The sequence below is a fragment of the Mustela nivalis genome (assembly GCF_964662115.1).
Source record: "Mustela nivalis genome assembly, chromosome: 18".
NCBI lineage: Eukaryota > Metazoa > Chordata > Mammalia > Carnivora > Mustelidae > Mustela > Mustela nivalis.
Genome location: NC_139037.1, coordinates 59,637,343 through 59,654,521, shown reverse-complemented (window position 1 = coordinate 59,654,521; position 17,179 = coordinate 59,637,343). Strand labels below are relative to the sequence as shown.

At 57.2% G+C, this 17,179-nt stretch overlaps 2 protein-coding genes across 3 annotated transcripts; one reads left to right on the top strand and one right to left on the bottom strand.

The window, feature by feature from the left end:
* Nucleotides 1-479: 479 nt before the first annotated feature.
* Nucleotides 480-9,987, top strand: GSK3A (glycogen synthase kinase 3 alpha). 2 transcript variants are annotated; one of them, XM_082710994.1, is made up of 11 exons: nt 483-859; nt 2,750-2,937; nt 4,319-4,402; nt 4,558-4,668; nt 6,207-6,337; nt 6,433-6,539; nt 7,512-7,609; nt 7,688-7,783; nt 8,153-8,339; nt 8,645-8,737; nt 9,296-9,987. In XM_082710994.1, the coding sequence occupies exons 1-11, from the start codon at nt 577-579 to the stop codon at nt 9,367-9,369; spliced, it is 1,452 nt and encodes a 483-aa protein (XP_082567120.1). In that variant the 5' UTR covers nt 483-576; the 3' UTR covers nt 9,370-9,987. The 2 variants fall into 2 exon arrangements, with proteins under 2 accessions (XP_082567121.1, XP_082567120.1); XM_082710995.1 differs by lacking the exon at nt 7,688-7,783 and having other exon boundaries at nt 480-859.
* Nucleotides 9,988-12,361: 2,374 nt separating this feature from the next.
* ZNF526 (zinc finger protein 526) lies at nt 12,362-16,986 on the bottom strand. The gene is made up of 3 exons (XM_082710992.1): nt 16,849-16,986; nt 15,166-15,265; nt 12,362-15,074 (listed from the first exon to the last, which is right to left on the bottom strand). Exon 3 carries the CDS (start codon nt 15,055-15,057, stop codon nt 13,000-13,002), a length of 2,058 nt encoding a protein of 685 aa, XP_082567118.1. The 5' UTR covers nt 15,058-15,074; nt 15,166-15,265; nt 16,849-16,986; the 3' UTR covers nt 12,362-12,999.
* Nucleotides 16,987-17,179: the final 193 nt, after the last annotated feature.

The following is a 17,179-nucleotide window of genomic DNA, read 5'->3' as shown; positions in this document are numbered from 1 at the left end:
AAAGCACGGACGCCGACTCAATTTCCCGCAGTGCCCCTAGACCCGATCGGCATACACAACCAACAGACTAAATGAGCGTCTGGACTCTGTTTCCCGGCATGCATCAGGTCTACAAAGCTCACCGAAAGAGTGGCAGCGACTACCTTTCTGAAACACACCTAGGGCTCGCAGCTGCTGGAGTGGAGTGAGTGTGTGCCTCGGACTCCACTTCCCAAAGTGCTTCAGAGTCCGCCGTCGACACTTTCCGGGGACTTATTGCCCAGGACTCTATTTCCTGAAGTGCAACGCGACCCGTCATACCCCGCGGTCGACTCCGCGGCCTCTGCAGACTCCATTTCCCGGCGTGCCACGCGGTTCTCTGTGCAGACCGAGGGCGGTGCCCGCGGCGCGTAGGGCAGGCGGACTGCATCTCCCGGCGTGCCCCGCGGCGGGCGCTGGGCCGGAGCCGGAGCCCGAGCGGCGCGGCCTGGAAGAGGCCAGAGCCCGGGGGAGGCGGCGGCAGCGGCGGCGGCAGCGGCGGCGGCGGGGGCAGCCCGGGCAGCCCGAGCCCCGCGGCCTGGGCCTGCGCTCGGCGCCATGAGCGGCGGCGCGCCTTCAGGGGGCGGCCCTGGGGGCTCGGGCCGGGCGCGGACCAGCTCGTTCGCGGAGCCAGGCGGCGGAGGCGGCGGCGGCGGTGGCGGCCCCGGGGGCTCGGCCTCCGGCCCGGGCGGCAGCGGCGGTGGGAAGGCGTCAGTCGGAGCTATGGGTGGGGGCGTAGGGGCCTCGAGCTCCGGGGGTGGCCCCAGCGGCAGCGGCGGAGGAGGCAGCGGCGGCCCCGGTGCGGGCACTAGCTTCCCGCCGCCCGGAGTGAAGCTGGGCCGTGAGTATTCGCGGTGTCCGTGGGGGTGGAGATCAGGGTTCCTGAAGCCCTTCAGACGTCGATCTGGTTTTTCCATATGCCCAGAAAGAAGCTCCAGTTCACTGTGCTTCCCGAAGATGGGATCTGAGCTCTCCCCCGCCCAGAGAAAGGGATTTGAGGGGTTTCCATCAATTGGGAGTTTAGGATTTGAATTAGTAATCCTCAAAAAAACAGGGGTCACAGGTTCCTGTTCTTCCATTACCGAGGTCTTGGATCCTTGAACCTCAAAAACAGGAATCTGATGTTGCCATCCATTAGACAACAGCATCAGGAGTCGTCGTCGCTTGCAAATGGGGCTAGAGAGTTATTGTTCCCAAAAAGAATAAGATCACCATCACCCCAAAAGAGGGGGATCCGAATTTGCTCCCCCTTAGGAGATGGGGATTTGGAGTGAATATCACACAGAAACGGATTTGGGCTTCCTCCGAAAGATAGGGTCAAGGCTTCCCAAACCTGGTACCCAGGTAGTCTTTGATTTTAAAGCACAAGACCTGTTACCATCACCTATCTGTAACAGGTAGAACTGTATTCCCCAATGGTAGAAATTAATGGTTACTGTTTCTTACAAAAAAGGACAAACTGGGAATCAGTGCATCCTGCAGATCAAGTCCATAGTCACTTTTCCAAATGCTTGGCTTGGGGTGCCTGGCCAGTCCAGTCGGTAGAGTATACAACTCTTGATCTTGGGATCATGAGTTCAAGGCCCATGTTAGGGGTAGAATTTATTAAAAACAAACAAACCAACCAAAAAAACCGAAAAAACTTGTCATGGTGGGTCTTTTTCCACAAAAATGGAACAGAGTCAGGGAGGATCGTAGTTCCCCATAGACTGTGGATCTGAGGTTAAACCCCTTTCGTTATTCTGAGGTATGGTGTCATTGGTTCTGGATGAATAGCTATGTAGGAAATCTCCTTCCAAAAGAAGGTGTCATTGGCCCCTCAAATCGAATTTGATTTCAAACGAACTGATGAAAGTGTCCCCAAAGAAAAGGGATCACTCTTCCCTAAGAATGCCATAAAAGTTTGCTGCTGTCTAGAGAATGGAACTGGGAATTGCAACTTTCCTTCGGAGGACTTGAGACCTGGATAGCCCCTTCTTAACAGAGGTCAGGTTCACCATTCCCATCACTTAGTACTTGTCCGTTGGAGACCACCCAAATACATGAAGGGTTCTAGGGCTCTGGACACAGATGAACACCAGATGAAGAGGTCAGGTTAGCACCTTTTCTAGCCCTGAAATATTTGGGGAAGGGCTAACTCCTCAAAAAGTGAGAGTCCTGGCACTGGCACTCCTACCTGAAGGGGTCCTTTCTGCCACCAAAACCCAGTGGCAGTTACTGGTTCTACCAAGGAGTACTTAGATGTCACTATCCCCAAGCTGTCAGAAGGCTAGTGCTTTCCTAAAGCAAAAGTACCTCAAGGTTACTGCTCCAGTAAGTGGAAGAGGTTGGGTCAGGCTTTCCCCAGTCAGGAGGGGCCCCAGGAGGCAGTAAGCTCAGAGCGGACAGAGTCAACCTGTAGACATTTGAGGGTGCCCTCAAACCAAAATGAACCAGTGATTTACTGCTTACTAGTGGTAGAAATTACCATTTATCAACACTTGAAGAGCAAGAGGTTTAGTTGTCCATGGCCTCCCACATGAGAAGAGGCAGGATTTAGGGTTCCCTGAAGGGAAGAGGAGAAAGGGCGCCTAGAGGCATCCAACACCCACCTTTGCTCAAAGACAAGGAAGGGACAAGGAGGCCCCCAGTGAGCATCCTATAGTGATGTCCCCTCCCTCCCACAGCCCTGTGATTGGGTGGTGGCAAGAAAGGGAAGGTCAGTGGATCGTGTATCCCCTTTGTTCCCCAGGTGACAGCGGAAAGGTGACCACAGTGGTAGCCACTCTCGGCCAAGGCCCGGAGCGCTCCCAGGAGGTGGCTTACACAGACATCAAAGTGATTGGCAATGGCTCGTTTGGGGTCGTGTACCAGGCACGGCTGGCTGAGACCAGGGAACTGGTGGCCATCAAGAAGGTTCTCCAGGACAAGAGGTTCAAGGTAGCTTGGGGCAAATGGGGACAAGGAAGTATGACCAGGCATGATGGGCGAGAGGGCCCTAGTGAGAGCGCTAAACTTGGGTTTCCACGGGATCTGAACATGGGCCAGAGAAGGGAAGCAGAAGGGCATGAATTGTGTGGAAGATGGGAGTGTGGGTTTAGAGAGAGCCCAGAACTGATGTTTATTGGGCTCTGGGTTGGTGTGAATTGCTTTGTAGGCAAGTTCTTGTTTAATTCACGTGAAGATTCTTGGAGGGTAGGTATTGGTGTGTTATTAAGGCTGAGAGTCGGATAAGAGAATTGACTTGCGGCAAGACGAAACTCTGGCTTGTCTGATTCTAAAGCCTCCAACCTTACTCATTAAGTTACCCTTCTGCACAGAGGGGAAGGAAGCTGGTAGAGGTGATGAGTGTGTTTGTGAAGGTCATGCTCTGACCCAGGTGTCTGGCAAGTGTGGGGTGAAATCCAGCCAGCCAGACCATGTGGCTGGGTGTGGGGCTCTGTCCCCCTGAGGAAGGGGTGCCCTTTCCTCCTCATACAGCTGTGCCCTGTAACCTAGTGGAGGTCCAGGGAACAGGGAGCAGATGGAAGAGGTAGAAGTTGAGGGCCACTTGGCATTGCAAGGACTGGTGTTTTGGAGCTGAGGTCATTCTGGACATAAAGGACCTGAGCCTAACCTGGAGGGAACCAGGTCAGGGCCTGGTGTTAGCAGTGAGAACCCTTGGGCAGGAGGATCTCTAGAATGTGGCTCAGAATTTGATTAGTGTTGAGGCCTGGAAGTGAGAGGGATCTGAGGGCAGGAGTTCCAGGGGCAGAACTCAGGGGAATGGAGAACAGCGAAGAGACCAAGACTCTATCTCGGAGAAGAGGCTGAGACCAGACCCCCTTTTGGAAGATGAAAGTCTGGAGCCTGGGACTCAGGATCCAAGTCAGGGTTTAAGGACCTGGATGTCTCTAGGGAAAGCAGTAGAGAGGACTGGAGACTGGGGTGAATTGGGTGGGGAGTACTCATCTTTTGTCACTTGGGTCTTGTGTGGCCACAACATTTGATTATTCAAGATAAGCTGGAAAACTGAATTTATAGGTGAAGCCATTTGATTTTCAAAGGTCAGCAATAAATTGGAGATTTTTGGATGGTGGGCTGAAAAAAACTCACCTGTAGGTTGGGTTTAGCCCATAGGCCTCCAGCCTACGTGTGGGGAGAATGGGTTGGGGTGAGGAATTAGGGGGTGCCCCAGAGGGGCCCTGGAGCTGGGATGCAAGGAGTCGGTGCGTGGCTCTGTTGGCAGGGGTGGAGGAGCAGGGCTGTGGTGAGGGGTGCCAGAAGTGGGGAGGCAGGGAGAGTCGGCTGTTGTCTGAGACACTTTCCCTTTACCCCCAAGAACCGAGAGCTGCAGATTATGCGTAAGCTGGACCACTGCAATATCGTGAGGCTGAGATACTTCTTCTACTCCAGTGGGGAGAAGGTGAGACCTTGGCTGTGCGGGGGCGTCCTCCACCCCTGCTCCTGTCTGCCTTTCCTGCGACTGCCAATCCTTCCCCCGTTATCCCCCATGAGCCTTCCCTCCCCTTCCCCGCCTGTTCCTTGCAGTGCCTCACACCTCTCCTTTGCTCTCTGCAGAAAGATGAGCTTTATCTAAATCTGGTGCTGGAATACGTGCCCGAGACAGTATACCGGGTGGCCCGCCATTTCACCAAGGCCAAGTTGACCATCCCTATCATCTATGTCAAGGTGGGTAGGCAGGCAGGCCAGCCGGCTTTTGGGACCGGGGCTTACAGAGCCAGGGGCCCTGGATCCTCCTGTCTTCTGTGGCTTCCCTTCTCCTCCAAATTGATGTTGCTTTCTGGAGCCCTTGAGTTCCCTATCTTTGTCTCCATAACTGTCATAGAGCTTGCCCAAGGCGGGGCAGGCCCCCCCGGGGCCTGACCACATCAAGGAGGCAGGCTGATTGGGGTCTGGTGAGACTGCAGGGTACCTGGTTGGGTCCCCGCTGGGAGCCCAGGGGCACTAGCGGTGTTGGTGGAGTTAGCGCAGAGCCTGATAATGCCAAGAGAGAGAGGTCAAGTCCTGGCCTTTGGACCCTTGCCAGAGGGGGTGTGAGAAGGAGGCAGGGCTGGAGGAAAGCCTGTGTCTTCATCGCTGTGCAGGCTCATTCCCCAGGGCCTGGTGCTGGGTCCTGCATGTTACAATCCCTCAGCAGGTGTTTGAATGAATGGATGAGTGAATCAGTGAGCTGAGGGCTGATGTGGAGAGCAGAGGCTGCAGCAGCCTTCTGCACAGGGAGGAAGCGGGTGGGTTCAAGTTTGATGAAGGTTGTTCCTCCTGCCGGCCTTAAGAACCTTGACCCCATATGGGCCACAGAGCCCTACTGGTTGTGGTGTTGGGAGACTGTGCCTCCTGGGAGGGGAGCCCTCTGGTTTGGTGAGTCTGTGCTGTGGCTGCCTGTGTGCTGGATCCAGCACTGAGCAATTTCAGAAGGCCAGTTGACGGAGACCCAGGCTTTGCTCTGGAAGAGCTCTCAGTTTAGCCTGAGTGGACAGCTGTTGTCACAAAGAACTATAGATGACTAGCTACTGCCGTACTAGAAGGAGCACAGGGAATTCTGGAAACAGGCCCCCAGGCCTGCCTGCTTTGGGGGTAAGAAGGATCAAGGAAGGCTTCTGGGAGCCCATGAGGGGTAGGGTGAAGAGCCGGCATCTGTAGCCAAGGGCAGAGGGAACAGGAGGAGGGGAGCCCAGGAAGCTGGACTGCGCAGTTACTCCATGCCGGGCACTGGTCTAGGCCCTGGGAGACGCGGCGGTGACGAACACCCCAAGATCCCTGCTCTCTTGGCACTTATGTTCTAATCAGTGGGAGGCAGAGTGGCAGGAAAATCCAGCTGGAGAGAGGCTAGCCTGTGGGTGGTTTGACTGGCAGGCGGAGGACACTGAGCCCTTCCTATAGCCAGTGGTTGTGGAGCTGAGAGACTGGCTCCCACAAGGCCTTCCCGCCGTCCGAGTCTCTTTATCAGGTTTCTGAGGTGTGTGGCTGAGGCAGTATTCTCAAAGTGGGGAGCAGCAGCAACCTGGGAGGGCCTGTCGCAAATGCCGCACCCTGAACTTTCAGAATCAGACACTCTGGGAGCGGGACTCTGGGGTCCCTGTTTAAAAAAGTCCTCTGAGTGATTCATACTAACGCTTGAAGACCCAGGGGTAGCACGCATGGGGCGGGGTATGTGTGTGTGTGTGTGTGGCTCGGCTGCAGCTGCCCTGTCCCCTGCCCCCTGCCAGGTGTACATGTACCAGCTCTTCCGGAGCTTGGCCTACATCCACTCCCAGGGGGTGTGTCACCGTGACATCAAGCCCCAGAACCTGCTGGTGGACCCCGACACTGCTGTCCTCAAGCTCTGCGATTTTGGCAGGTGGGCCTGACCTGGGGTGCTCTGAGTGGCTGAAGGGGTGATGGGGGGACGCCAACCCTCACCTTCTGTTTACTCCTGGCCCTCTGTTTCCACAGTGCAAAGCAGTTGGTGCGGGGGGAGCCCAACGTCTCCTACATCTGCTCTCGCTACTACCGGGCCCCGGAGCTGATCTTCGGAGCCACCGATTACACCTCGTCCATTGGTCAGCTTTGCGGGGTTGGGGGGGCAGGGAGTGGCCGGCCTGGCGGCTTTCCTTCTTTCTGTGGGCTGTCTGCTGCTCTCTGTGTATAAGCTTAACCTGTGTTCTTTTATCCAGTCCTCACAAACTTTGGAGGGCGGTGTTGGTGTCTGCTCGTTGCACAGATGAGCAGTCTGAGGCTGAGAGCGGGGAGGCCACCTGCCTGCATTCGCACTGCTGGGGTTGGGCACAGCTGGGCAGGGCTGGGCTTTGAAAGTTGACCTGACTCCAGAGTCCACTCCGGCTCCAGAGCCTCTCAGTCAGCCTTCCCTTCTTGGCCTAGCGGGGAGGGGCTGGTGGGGGAGGAGCTGCCTGTAACCTTGGAGGCCAGGCGGTTCAGCTGGAGGGTGTGACTTGCCCACCGGGGGGCCTCCAGGACCTTCCCCATTAGTGGGGATGACAGTGCTACCTTTCCAGGCTTGAGGAGAGCGAGTGAAAGGGTTGGGAGAGAACATCCCTCAGCAATGTGAAGAAACTGTGTGGTCCTTAGGGGTGAACTTGTGCCTTGGGGGCCGAGGTACATACCAGAGAGGGGGCAAGACTGCCTGCCTATAGCTGTTCCCGCGGGCAGGATGGAGTCTAGGCCTAGGACTTGAGCCTTGAGCTTCTCGAGGCCCCAAGAACACAGAAGCCTGTTAGAGGTACGTTGGGCTACCTGGAGGCTAGAGGCACAGCAGGGACTTCCTGGGGTTCCTGTGGGGAGAGAGGCAATGAAGGTGGCAAGCACAGGCTGCACAGTGTGGCGTGGCCAGGTGGACCTGGAGGTTCAGCAGCAGGCTCCCGTGTCCCTAAACTGTGTAGGACCTTGAGCAGGGTGCTTCCTCTCGGGGCCAAGAAAATGGGGCTCCCTCCTGGCACTCAGGATGACTGTGGGGGAGATAAGCCTTTGTGAGGGGCTGGGTGGGCAGCCCTGACCCTCCCTGCATTCCCCTCCAGATGTGTGGTCAGCTGGCTGCGTTCTGGCCGAGCTCCTCCTGGGCCAGCCCATCTTCCCTGGGGACAGTGGGGTAGACCAGCTGGTGGAGATCATCAAGGTGAGGGTGCAGTGGGGTGGGCAGGGATTGGGGCTGAGGGATAGGGGCTTTGGCTCAGAGCCCTCCCTCCCTCTCCAGGTGCTGGGAACACCAACCCGGGAACAGATACGAGAGATGAACCCCAACTACACGGAGTTCAAATTTCCCCAGATTAAAGCTCATCCTTGGACAAAGGTGGGGCAGGGCTGGGGGCTCAGGCAGCATGGCCGAGGTCCCCTTTGGAGGCCAGCTGGTCTGGGGACCTGGCTGTAGAGTCTTGGCTGTAGGGCTTGGGAGTGGGTCCGTAACTCATCAGATTTCAAAGTTCACGGCATCTTCCATCCTCCGGAAGTTGAGGGTCCACGGTGAGTTTGAGAGTGCCATTTCTCTGCTGGTGAAACAGGCTCTCTGCAGGGCCTGTCCAATGATGGGACCCATGTGAGCTGCTCACCCGAAGGAATGTGGCTTCCCCTCAGTAGCTCTGCCTTGTTTGGAAAGTGGGGGTGCAGGAGTCCACAGGGCCTGGGCGGCTCACCCTCCTGACCACCGTCCCCTCCCCTTAAGGTGTTCAAATCTCGAACGCCGCCGGAGGCCATTGCACTCTGCTCTAGCCTGCTGGAGTACACACCGTCCTCAAGGCTCTCCCCTCTGGAAGCCTGCGCCCACAGCTTCTTTGATGAACTGCGATGTCATGGAACCCAGCTCCCCAACAACCGCCCGCTTCCCCCCCTCTTCAACTTTAGTCCTGGAGGTGAGGGCACAGTTTGGGATGCGGGGAACCAGAAGGGCAGGCAAAGGTTGTGGAAGGGGGCTTGGTGTTTAAGATAGGAGTGGGATGCTGGGGTTGGGGGTGCTCGGGAGATGCCCCCAATACAGGAGACCTGAAGTGGCTTCACCCGTGCTGGGCCCCTTCCAGTCTGTCACTGAGTGTTCAGTGGTTACACGTCCGTTGTCCTTGCCAAGAGCTGGGTCCCTACCTGGGGTGGCCCTTTTCAGCCTTGACCTGGTCTCCCAACACCCTGCGTCCTGATTGGGCATGTCCATTCCTGTTTCTAGAACTCTCCATCCAACCATCTCTCAATGCCATTCTCATCCCTCCTCACTTGAGGTCCCCAGCGGGCACTGCCACCCTCACTCCATCCTCACAAGGTAAGTCGGAGGCCCTCTTTGCAGATGAAGGCCTTCCTCAGCCTGGGAGGCTGGTGTGTTGCCACAGCCCCCGAGTTCCCTGCGTGGGTATGGGAATTGTTGATGTTTGAGTGCGCATGTGCAGACAGCCACCTTTTTGGGGCCAGATTGCACGTATTTGTGTTGAAGTGCTAACTGGAAAACCAAAGATGTATGTTTGGTTTGCACAAACAAAAAGTTAAATTTGTTGTCCACATTTAAAAACTGAGGCCATTGCATGTACAAACTCAGATTTCTTGTGTCTTTTGGGAAAGAAAATCCAACTGGGCAGCAGTGGGCCTACCTTCCCTCAGGGTAGTGCTGTGAGTCGGGGCCAAGTTCTAAGTGCCCTCTTTTCTGTGAGGCCCAGCTCTCTGGTGAGTCACTCAGTGACCAGCCTGGCCCTTGGGCATTTGAGTATGTGGAGCTGGACCTAAAGCAGCAGCTGTCTGTTTCTGATGTAGCTTCTCCCACCAGGGTCCTGCTCTTGGGTGGGAGATCTGAGAGGCCAAGGGTAACTGTCTTTTTCCTCCCCCTCAGCTTTAAGTGAGGCTCAGACTGGCTCGGACTGGCAGACACCCGACGCCACAGCTCCCCTCACCAACTCTTCCTGAGGGCCCCACCAAACTACCCTTCCATCGGGGAGCCCCCAGTGGGGCTGGGAAGGAGGGCCATAGCCCATCAAGCTCCTGACCTGGCTGGGCCCCTAGACTAGAGGGCAGAGGTAAATGAGTCCCTGTCCCTACCTCCAGTCCCTCCCTCACCAGCCTCACCCTGTGGTGGGCTTTTTAAGAGGATTTTAACTGGTTGTGGGGAGGGCAGAGAAGGAAGGACAGGGGGTTGGAGGCATGAGGACCTCCTACCCCCTTGGCCCCCTCCCCTCCTCCCAGGCCTACACTCCTCCAATCCCTCCTCCCTTCCTGTGTCCCTTGTAAATAGAACCAGACGAGCCCGTCTATTCCTCTTCCCTTCCCTGGTCCCCCCGGGTGTAAATAGATTGTTATAATTTTTTTCTTAAAGAAAACGTCGATTCACACCGTCCAACCTGGCCCATCCTCCTTCTACAGCTGTGTTCCCCTTCCTGTCCTCTGCCCCTAAGGTCTCCTCCCTCCTCTCCCCACCCTGGAGGGCCGAGGGGGTGGGGTTTGGGGAGCTCTTGATGTCTTAGTTTCCACAGTAAGGTTTGCCTGTGTACAGACCTCCGTTCAATAAATTATTGGCATGAAAACCTGCTTCCTGTCTGGCTACCTTGTTTCCACAGAGGTGGGGGAGGTGCCTGAGGAACTGTGCTGGGACAGGACCTCTCAGGCAGGGACCTGCGGAGACTGAAGCCAGGCTGGGCTGCCAGAGGCCTGAGTCCCGGCCTGGGATCACGTGCCCAGCCTCCCCTGGCCTCAGCTCTCCTTCAAACGTGTGGGGATGACCAGTCTGGTTCACCTACTGTAGAGGTCGCGGGAAAGCCAGCCTCATGGACCCCACCATCGTCCTCTTCTGCCTCAGGAGGGAGGCAGGCACTGTCCTCCCCAGGTGATAACTGAGAGAATGGGGGATCCAGGGTCAAGGCCACAGGGTAGAGGTGGGAGAGTTCAGACTTGACAGTTGGCTGTGTCCCACAGCCCGAACTACCTGCTGCTTCACAGGACACCGTATGCGTGGTCACTCAGGCCAAAACAGCCTGGATGTAGACTCTTAGTGGGCACTGACGGGGCAGAGATGCGGTCCCCCAGAGCTAACAGCTCTGCTAGCTTTCTTTCTTTCTTTTTTTTTTTTTTTTTAAAGATTTTATGTATTTATTTGACAGAGAGAAATCACAAGTAGATGGAGAGGCAGGCAGAGAGAGAGAGAAGGAAGCAGGCTCCCTGCTGAGCAGAGAGCCCGACGCGGGACTCGATCCCAGGACCCCGAGATCATGACCTGAGCCGAAGGCAGCAGCTTAACCCACTGAGCTAGCTTTCAAACAGGGCACACATCTGGCCCCCATCTGGGGATGCTGGAAGTGACAAGCCTGGGAAGGTTGATGCAGAGAACCTGGCTGCTTCCACTTGCTTCAAAAACATGATGGGCCAGACAGGGGGTCACAGGCAGAGGGCAATGGCAGCTCCTTCATGTGGTGCCAATGGAGGATGTGAGGGCAGGAGGCCCCACAAGTGAGGGGGGGGGCCTGAGGAGGAGCAACTGGTATGTCCTCCACTGGATAAGGAGTTTGTTGCTTTTAAGTAAACTCTGTCCTGTGGGGGTGCGGTGGCTTGAACTCAAGATTCTGAGATAAGAGTTGCATGCTCTACTGACTTAGCCAGCCAGGGGCCCAGAAAGAGAAATTTGAACATGTTAGGGACTGTTGCTGTGGCATCTGGACTCCAGTCTGCTTAGGCCAGCCCCAGGGGCATCTGTATACTGCCCAGAACAATCCCTGCTCAACACCCTTTGGGTATCACCTTGTTTGTAAGATGAATATGCAGAGCAAGCAGGCCAGAGGGGAGCAGGGCTGGTCCCCCACCTCCCTGCTGCTCATATCTGTTCAGCCACAAGGTCACTGAGGGGGTCCCTTCCCCTCCTCCCACTCCTCTGGTCCTGTCCTTTTCCTTTTAGACCAACTTCCACCTCCCCCTTGCTCCACCCTCATGCGGGGGAGGCAGAAGCCCCACTTTTGACCCCCCACAACCCTACTGGGGCATGCCTTCCTGGCTTTCCCAGGTCTGGGCCTGTCTGCCTCCCAGACCACCTTCAGCCACAGCCCCCCACTGCCTGAACGCCTCAGTCTACAGAGGCTGGCGGGAACTCACCAAAGGGACCTGCTTTAACTCCTCTACTTCCATTTAAAGAAAGGAGTGCCACCTTAGGAAACCTCTGAAAAGGCTGGGGATCCCTTCCTGTTCCTAAGACCTTTGATCTTCCGAGGCCCCAATAAACCACCTGCTCTGTGAAACCAGCTCACTTTTCCTCCAGGTATAGCAAATCCTCCTCTGAGTACTGCTCTGAACCTCCCCCCATCCCTCGCTGCCCCTATCTGTCTCAGGTCAAACTCCCTCAACGGTACTGGTTACAGAGATGGGCTGAACAATCCCCCTGGATTCAAATCTCCGTGATACTGCTGCCTCATGTGAGACCTTGGGCCAGTCTCTGCCCATTTTCTCATACAACGGGGCTAGTGCAGAGATCACCTCACGGGCCCTCCGGGTCATAATCCTCGTACAGGGCTAGCTGCAGTGCCTGCCACGGCTAGGCAGTCATGTTTGCTGTCACTGTAGCTGTGAATAACTGGACAGTCTCCAAGTATACCAAGAACTCGCCCTCCTTGCAGTGCTGTCTGCTACATTCTCTTCCTCTTTTGTTAGCAGATTCCTAATTTTTCCTCAAGGACTACTTCCTCTTGGAGGGGGTGGGGGGGTGGGGAGGGTGGGGGAGGTGGGGGCAGTCTTCCCTGCTCTGGGATCCCATCCTCCCTGCACATTCCCATCACAGCCCTGAGGATCCCAGAGCTGAGATCTGCCTGCTCCCCAGGGGCAGGGCAGAGGCCTAACTCCTCTCCCACCCCAGCCTTGCCCAGCATGTGCGAGGGAGGCCTGAGGACTCCCAGGCTGAATGAATCAATGAGTTGCATGGGACTCAAGAGAGCAAGGCCGTCTGTACTTGGGTGTTCCTCCTACCCCACTGTGCACCACCTGGGGTAGAGCCTGGCTCCAAGTCATTGCTGGGGCTCCAGCATCACCTGGCCCCTAGCAGAGTACCTGGGTAACTAGAGATTTCCTGCCACACTGTCAAAAGTGAGCTTAAGGAAGCCCAAAGAAGCCAAGTACCTTTCTCCACCAGGCAGAGCCAAGACCCGGGAGCCCAGGGTCCAGAGGAGGGGAGGGGAGGGGAGGGCAGGGGAGGGCTTGGGGACAAGCGAGGGCCTGAAGAGGTATATGACAGTGCCCAACACCGAAGTGGCACATACTCGGGGCTCAGGAAAGGTAACCTGATGTAGCTGGGCACCAGGGTGAGGGAAGCAGAGCACAGAGCCCTGGCGAGCCCCGTGATGGGTTGTGGGTGGGGTGCCCTGAGCCGGATCACATCAGGCCTCAGAACTTCAGTTTCCCCATAGGCAGAGAAAAGTGGCAAGACACACCTGGGCAGCGCTCTTGTGAGGAGTCAGTGGCTAAGAGGCCAGGGTGGATGCTGGCACCCTTGTAGGGAGGGGGTGTCTCCGTGCTCCCCAGAGGCCCACAACTGCTGTGGCAACCCAGCTTTTTCCCTGTGGCTCCTCAGCTGCGGCCCACAAAGGCCGTGTCCAGCTGCAAGAGCCCGCTGGCCTCCCCGGCCCCTAGAGCGGCCTGGCACAGCTGCAGTGTGTCCTCAAGCGCCAGCGGCTGGGATGTCTCGATGATGGCGATGGTCTCCCCGAGCTCGGTGCACATGATAGTCTGCTGAGGCTCAGGGGGTGGGGGCGGGGTGGGCGGTGGGGCTGGCGGTGGCGGCAGAGGGGGGCCAGGCCTGGCGCGGGCGTGGACACGCTGGTGCAGCCGCAGACCGGCCAGGGCATGGAACCAGCGGCCGCAGGTGCCGCAGTAGTAGGGGCTCTTGTTGTACAGGCCAGTGATGGGCAGGCGGGGTGCGCGGGCAAAGGCCACAGGCCGCAGGTGCAGCCGCCGGTGCTGCTGTAGGTTGGAGCTCTGTGTGAAGCGCTTGCCGCAGTCCAGGCACTGGTAGGGCCGCACACCCGTGTGGGTCAGCTGGTGGCGGCTTAGGTTGGCCAGGGAGGCAAAGGTCTTGCCGCATGAATGGCACTGGAAGGGCCTCTCGCCCGTGTGTGTCCGCAGGTGGTTGCGCACATGGACCAGCTTCTTGAAGCCCTTGCCGCAGACACCGCAGCGGTGCCGCCGCTCGGGTGGCCCGTGCACAGCGCGCCGGTGCCGGGAGAGCCGGGAGGCCGAGGTGAAGGACTTGGAGCATTGTGGGCAGGGCAGCTGGGTGGGCGGCGCAGGTGGCAGGGGGGGCGGCGTGGGCTCGGTGGGTGCAGGGGAGGCTGCTGCTGTGGCTGCCGCGGCTGCTGCGGATGGGGGCGCCCCGCTCTTGCCTGCATGCGTGCGCCGATGGTAGAGGAACTTGGTCATGTTGCTGAACGTCTTGCCACAGCGGCAGCGATGCAAGGGGTTGGCGGTGTGGGCCCGCCGGTGTGCCACGAGCGTGAGCTCTGTGCCAAAGCCGCGGCCGCAGTCCACACAGAGGTAGCGTGCTTCACCGCGGTGCAGTCGCAGGTGCTGCTCCAGGGAGGCAGCTTTCTTAAAGACCTTGGAGCAGGTGGTACACTCATGCGTGCCCCCGACGTGGGCCCGCCCATGAGCCAGCAGCCGGTTGGCCGAGCTGAAGCTGCGCTGGCACTGGCCGCAGTGGAAGGGCTGGGTCCCCGGTCCCGGGCCTCGGGAGGCCCGCCGATGTCGCCGGCGCACCTCAGCGGAGGCCCAGCGTTGGGGACAATCCCCACAGCCCTGGGCCTGGCCAGCTGGGGACCTGTCACCTCCCACAGCACCATCACTGACCTCTGCCACCACCTCCTCTTCCTCCTCAGTGTCTTCCTCGTCATCTTCCTCGTCATCTGCCTCCTCCTCTAGCCCATTACGCTCTTCCTTCTCTAGGGAGTCAAAGTGGGTGCCCTGATGCTCCAAGAACTCCTCGGGAGTGGCACAGAGGGTAGAGCACTCGGGACACTCGTAGGGCTCCATCTTAACTTCGGGTGGAGCTGGGGGTGGAGGGGGTGGTGTTGGTGGGGACAGCGGGGGCAGCCCTGGCAGCTCACCAGCCGCAGAAGAAAGGTGCTGGGCCTTGCGATGGGCCACCCACAGCTCAGGTGAGGGGAAGAGCTCCTGGCAGTCCCCACACTGGTACTGGATCTGGCTTGCAGACTCCCGGAGGTGGGCTTCCTGGTGGGCCAGGAGTTCGCTGGGGGACATGATGAGCTGGCTGCATTCTCCACACTGGAAAGGCCCATCCTCGGTCCCTGCCATGAGCTCCGGATCAAGGCCAGGATCCTGGGTGGCCAAGGCCTCGTCTTCAGCAAAGGTGGGCACGTGCTGCTCCTGGTGTGAGAGGACTTCCTCTAGCGTGTTGTAGAGGCTGCCACACTCAGAGCACATGAACTGGTGATGTTGGAAGAAAAGGGATGAGGCCAGGGCCTCCCCTGGTGTCATCTCAGTCACCTCTGCTGACATCCCTGACATCTCCGTCATCTCCCCGAACATCGGTGTTGACATCTCCACTGCCCCTGGAGACATCTGTGCGGGTAGCTCAGCAACCTCAGCCACCTTGGCTGCCACCTCCGCCATGCTGGGGAGGACAGTGCCTGGAGAAAGATGGCAGAGCTGGTGAGATGTCAGGAACCAAGGAGGATGGGGGCGCGGCTCAGGATCTTCCCGGCTCGTCCCCTCACTCACCAGTCTTTATCACTCAGCAAGCCTGGATCCAGTGCTGGTGCCTTAGTTTTCAATGAACATGAGACTCAGAAGTGCACACAGGCCCCATGGTGCCAGACACCTGTAAGACAGTGAAAGGTCCCCTTCAGTTTGGCCTCTGATGTTATTATCTCTCCTTTCCCAGAGTGCCACTTGCACCCTTTCTAAGAACACATGTCTCATTATGCCTCTTGACCTTTGCCTGGTTGGTTTTCTCATTGGGCACCCCCTTTCCTCCTACTGTAAGGACACACAGAGATACAGCAAAGAGTTCAAGAGCACAGGCTTCTGGACCAGATTGCCCTTGACTTGAATCTGAGTTCCAGCTCTTACTTCCCCTCTCTGATGCTATTTTGTCACCAAGGATGACCAGGAAGACCTTGGTACCTGAAAAAGGTCAGACAGAATCATGACTCATAGTTCTCCAGAAATGTTCCTGAACCCGAAGTCTTCCCTGTTGCTATTCCTTCTGCCAAGAAAATTCTCTTTTTCTGGTCTAGCAAAACCCTACCCAGCATTTCCTTTGTGAAGCCTTTTCTGACAATCTCTCTATATCCTCAGAGGGATGTCCACTCCTGCCTCCTTGGAGTTCCTATGGTAATCTGTGCCACCTCTATAAAAGCCAATGTCACCCGCCTGGGATACAGTCTGTGCTTCTCTCCAGACTGAGCATGTAGGCACAGCAGGGCTGATTCACTGTAGGGGCTGATGTCACCAAAAACCCATGGACCTGGGATGGGCATTTTTAACTTCTGAACTTCGCTCTCCATGCCCCCATCTCCCTTTCTACATGTGTGGGGTCAACACAACCCTGGCCTCTGAGCTTCAGCAAGTGGCAGCACCCCTCACAGCTGAGTTTCTGAATCCAACCTCCACTGTCTCCATCTCTTGTTTAACTCATCTGTTAGTGCCAGAGGTTAGGCAAAGTTCCTCATATTAAGGTCCCAGAGAGTAGGGAAGTTAGTGTCTTCATAACTGATGTACTTCCAGCACCAGGAACAGTGATTAGCCCACAACAGGTACTCAGTAGATACTCTGTGAATGAATGGTACTCGCTCCAGGAAGTGAGGCATGAGAGTCTAACTCTCCCTGTGCCCATTCCACGTCTCGCAACAGACCAATGCTCCCAATGGACTTGTACTCCCACGGTGACACAGCCCAGCAAATGACCCTGTTTTTTTAGCAGATGCCCAATAAGGGCTCTTCGAATAAATGATTCACTAAAAGCCCAGGAGTCACTTTTTGTTAACTACCTACTCCAACTCCCTCACCAGTATTTGAGTTGCCAGGGTCCTGCACACAACAGCCACCCAGTAAAGAATCTTCCGGGAAGGAGTCAGCCCGGAGCCCTAGAGTTCAGTTTTTCCTTGTTTACAGCCACACTCCAAACACAACTCCCATGGGGTGAGGCCCAAAGCCTGCTGTAAGGCTTACGCAAAGTAGGCACCCAGTAAATGTCCCTCTGGAAGGAGGCCCGAGCAATCTAAAACTGGGACTTTTAGTCTACATTCCTCCTTTCTCAATTGCTGGACAGTGTAGTATTGGTGGGGAGGAGATAGGGGCTTTTCGCACAGGAGATCAGTAAGTCCTTCCAGGAAAGAACCCACCGGAAGCCTGGAAGTTCAACTTTTCCGCTACACGTCCCTGTTCATCGACCAGACTTACCAGCTCCGCTGCGGGAGAGTACCCTGCAGGGGTGGGGGCCTTGGGCTCCAGGGTAGGGTCCTGCACGCCGCAAGGAGAACTCAATGCTCTAGGGCACACAGGAAGGAGCACTCTCCTTCCACTCCACGCCGCTCCCGCCCTAGCGCAGGCCCCGAGGCTCTTCGTCCCCTCCCCTTCCCCCGGTGTCCCCTTCGTTCTCCCTCCGCCCTCTCCGGACGCCCAGCGCTCCCGTCCCCCGCCCGCCCTGCGGCGCCCTCACCCGTCTCGCCAGCCTCCTGCAACCCCCGCCGCTCTTGACACAGACCCTCTCTGCTCCAGGCGTGCGGGACCC

Bases quoted from the DNA above. Each gene is read 5' to 3' on its own strand.
- GSK3A (XM_082710994.1), top strand. From the start codon at position 577: ATGAGCGGCGGCGCGCCTTCAGGGGGCGGCCCTGGGGGCTCGGGCCGG. The intron at 6,338-6,432 runs GTGGGCCTGACC...CTGTTTCCACAG, and splicing joins AAGCTCTGCGATTTTGGCAG to TGCAAAGCAGTTGGTGCGGG. The intron at 7,610-7,687 runs GTGAGGGTGCAG...CTCCCTCTCCAG, and splicing joins AGCTGGTGGAGATCATCAAG to GTGCTGGGAACACCAACCCG.
- ZNF526 (XM_082710992.1), bottom strand. From the start codon at position 15,057: ATGGCGGAGGTGGCAGCCAAGGTGGCTGAGGTTGCTGAGCTACCCGCA.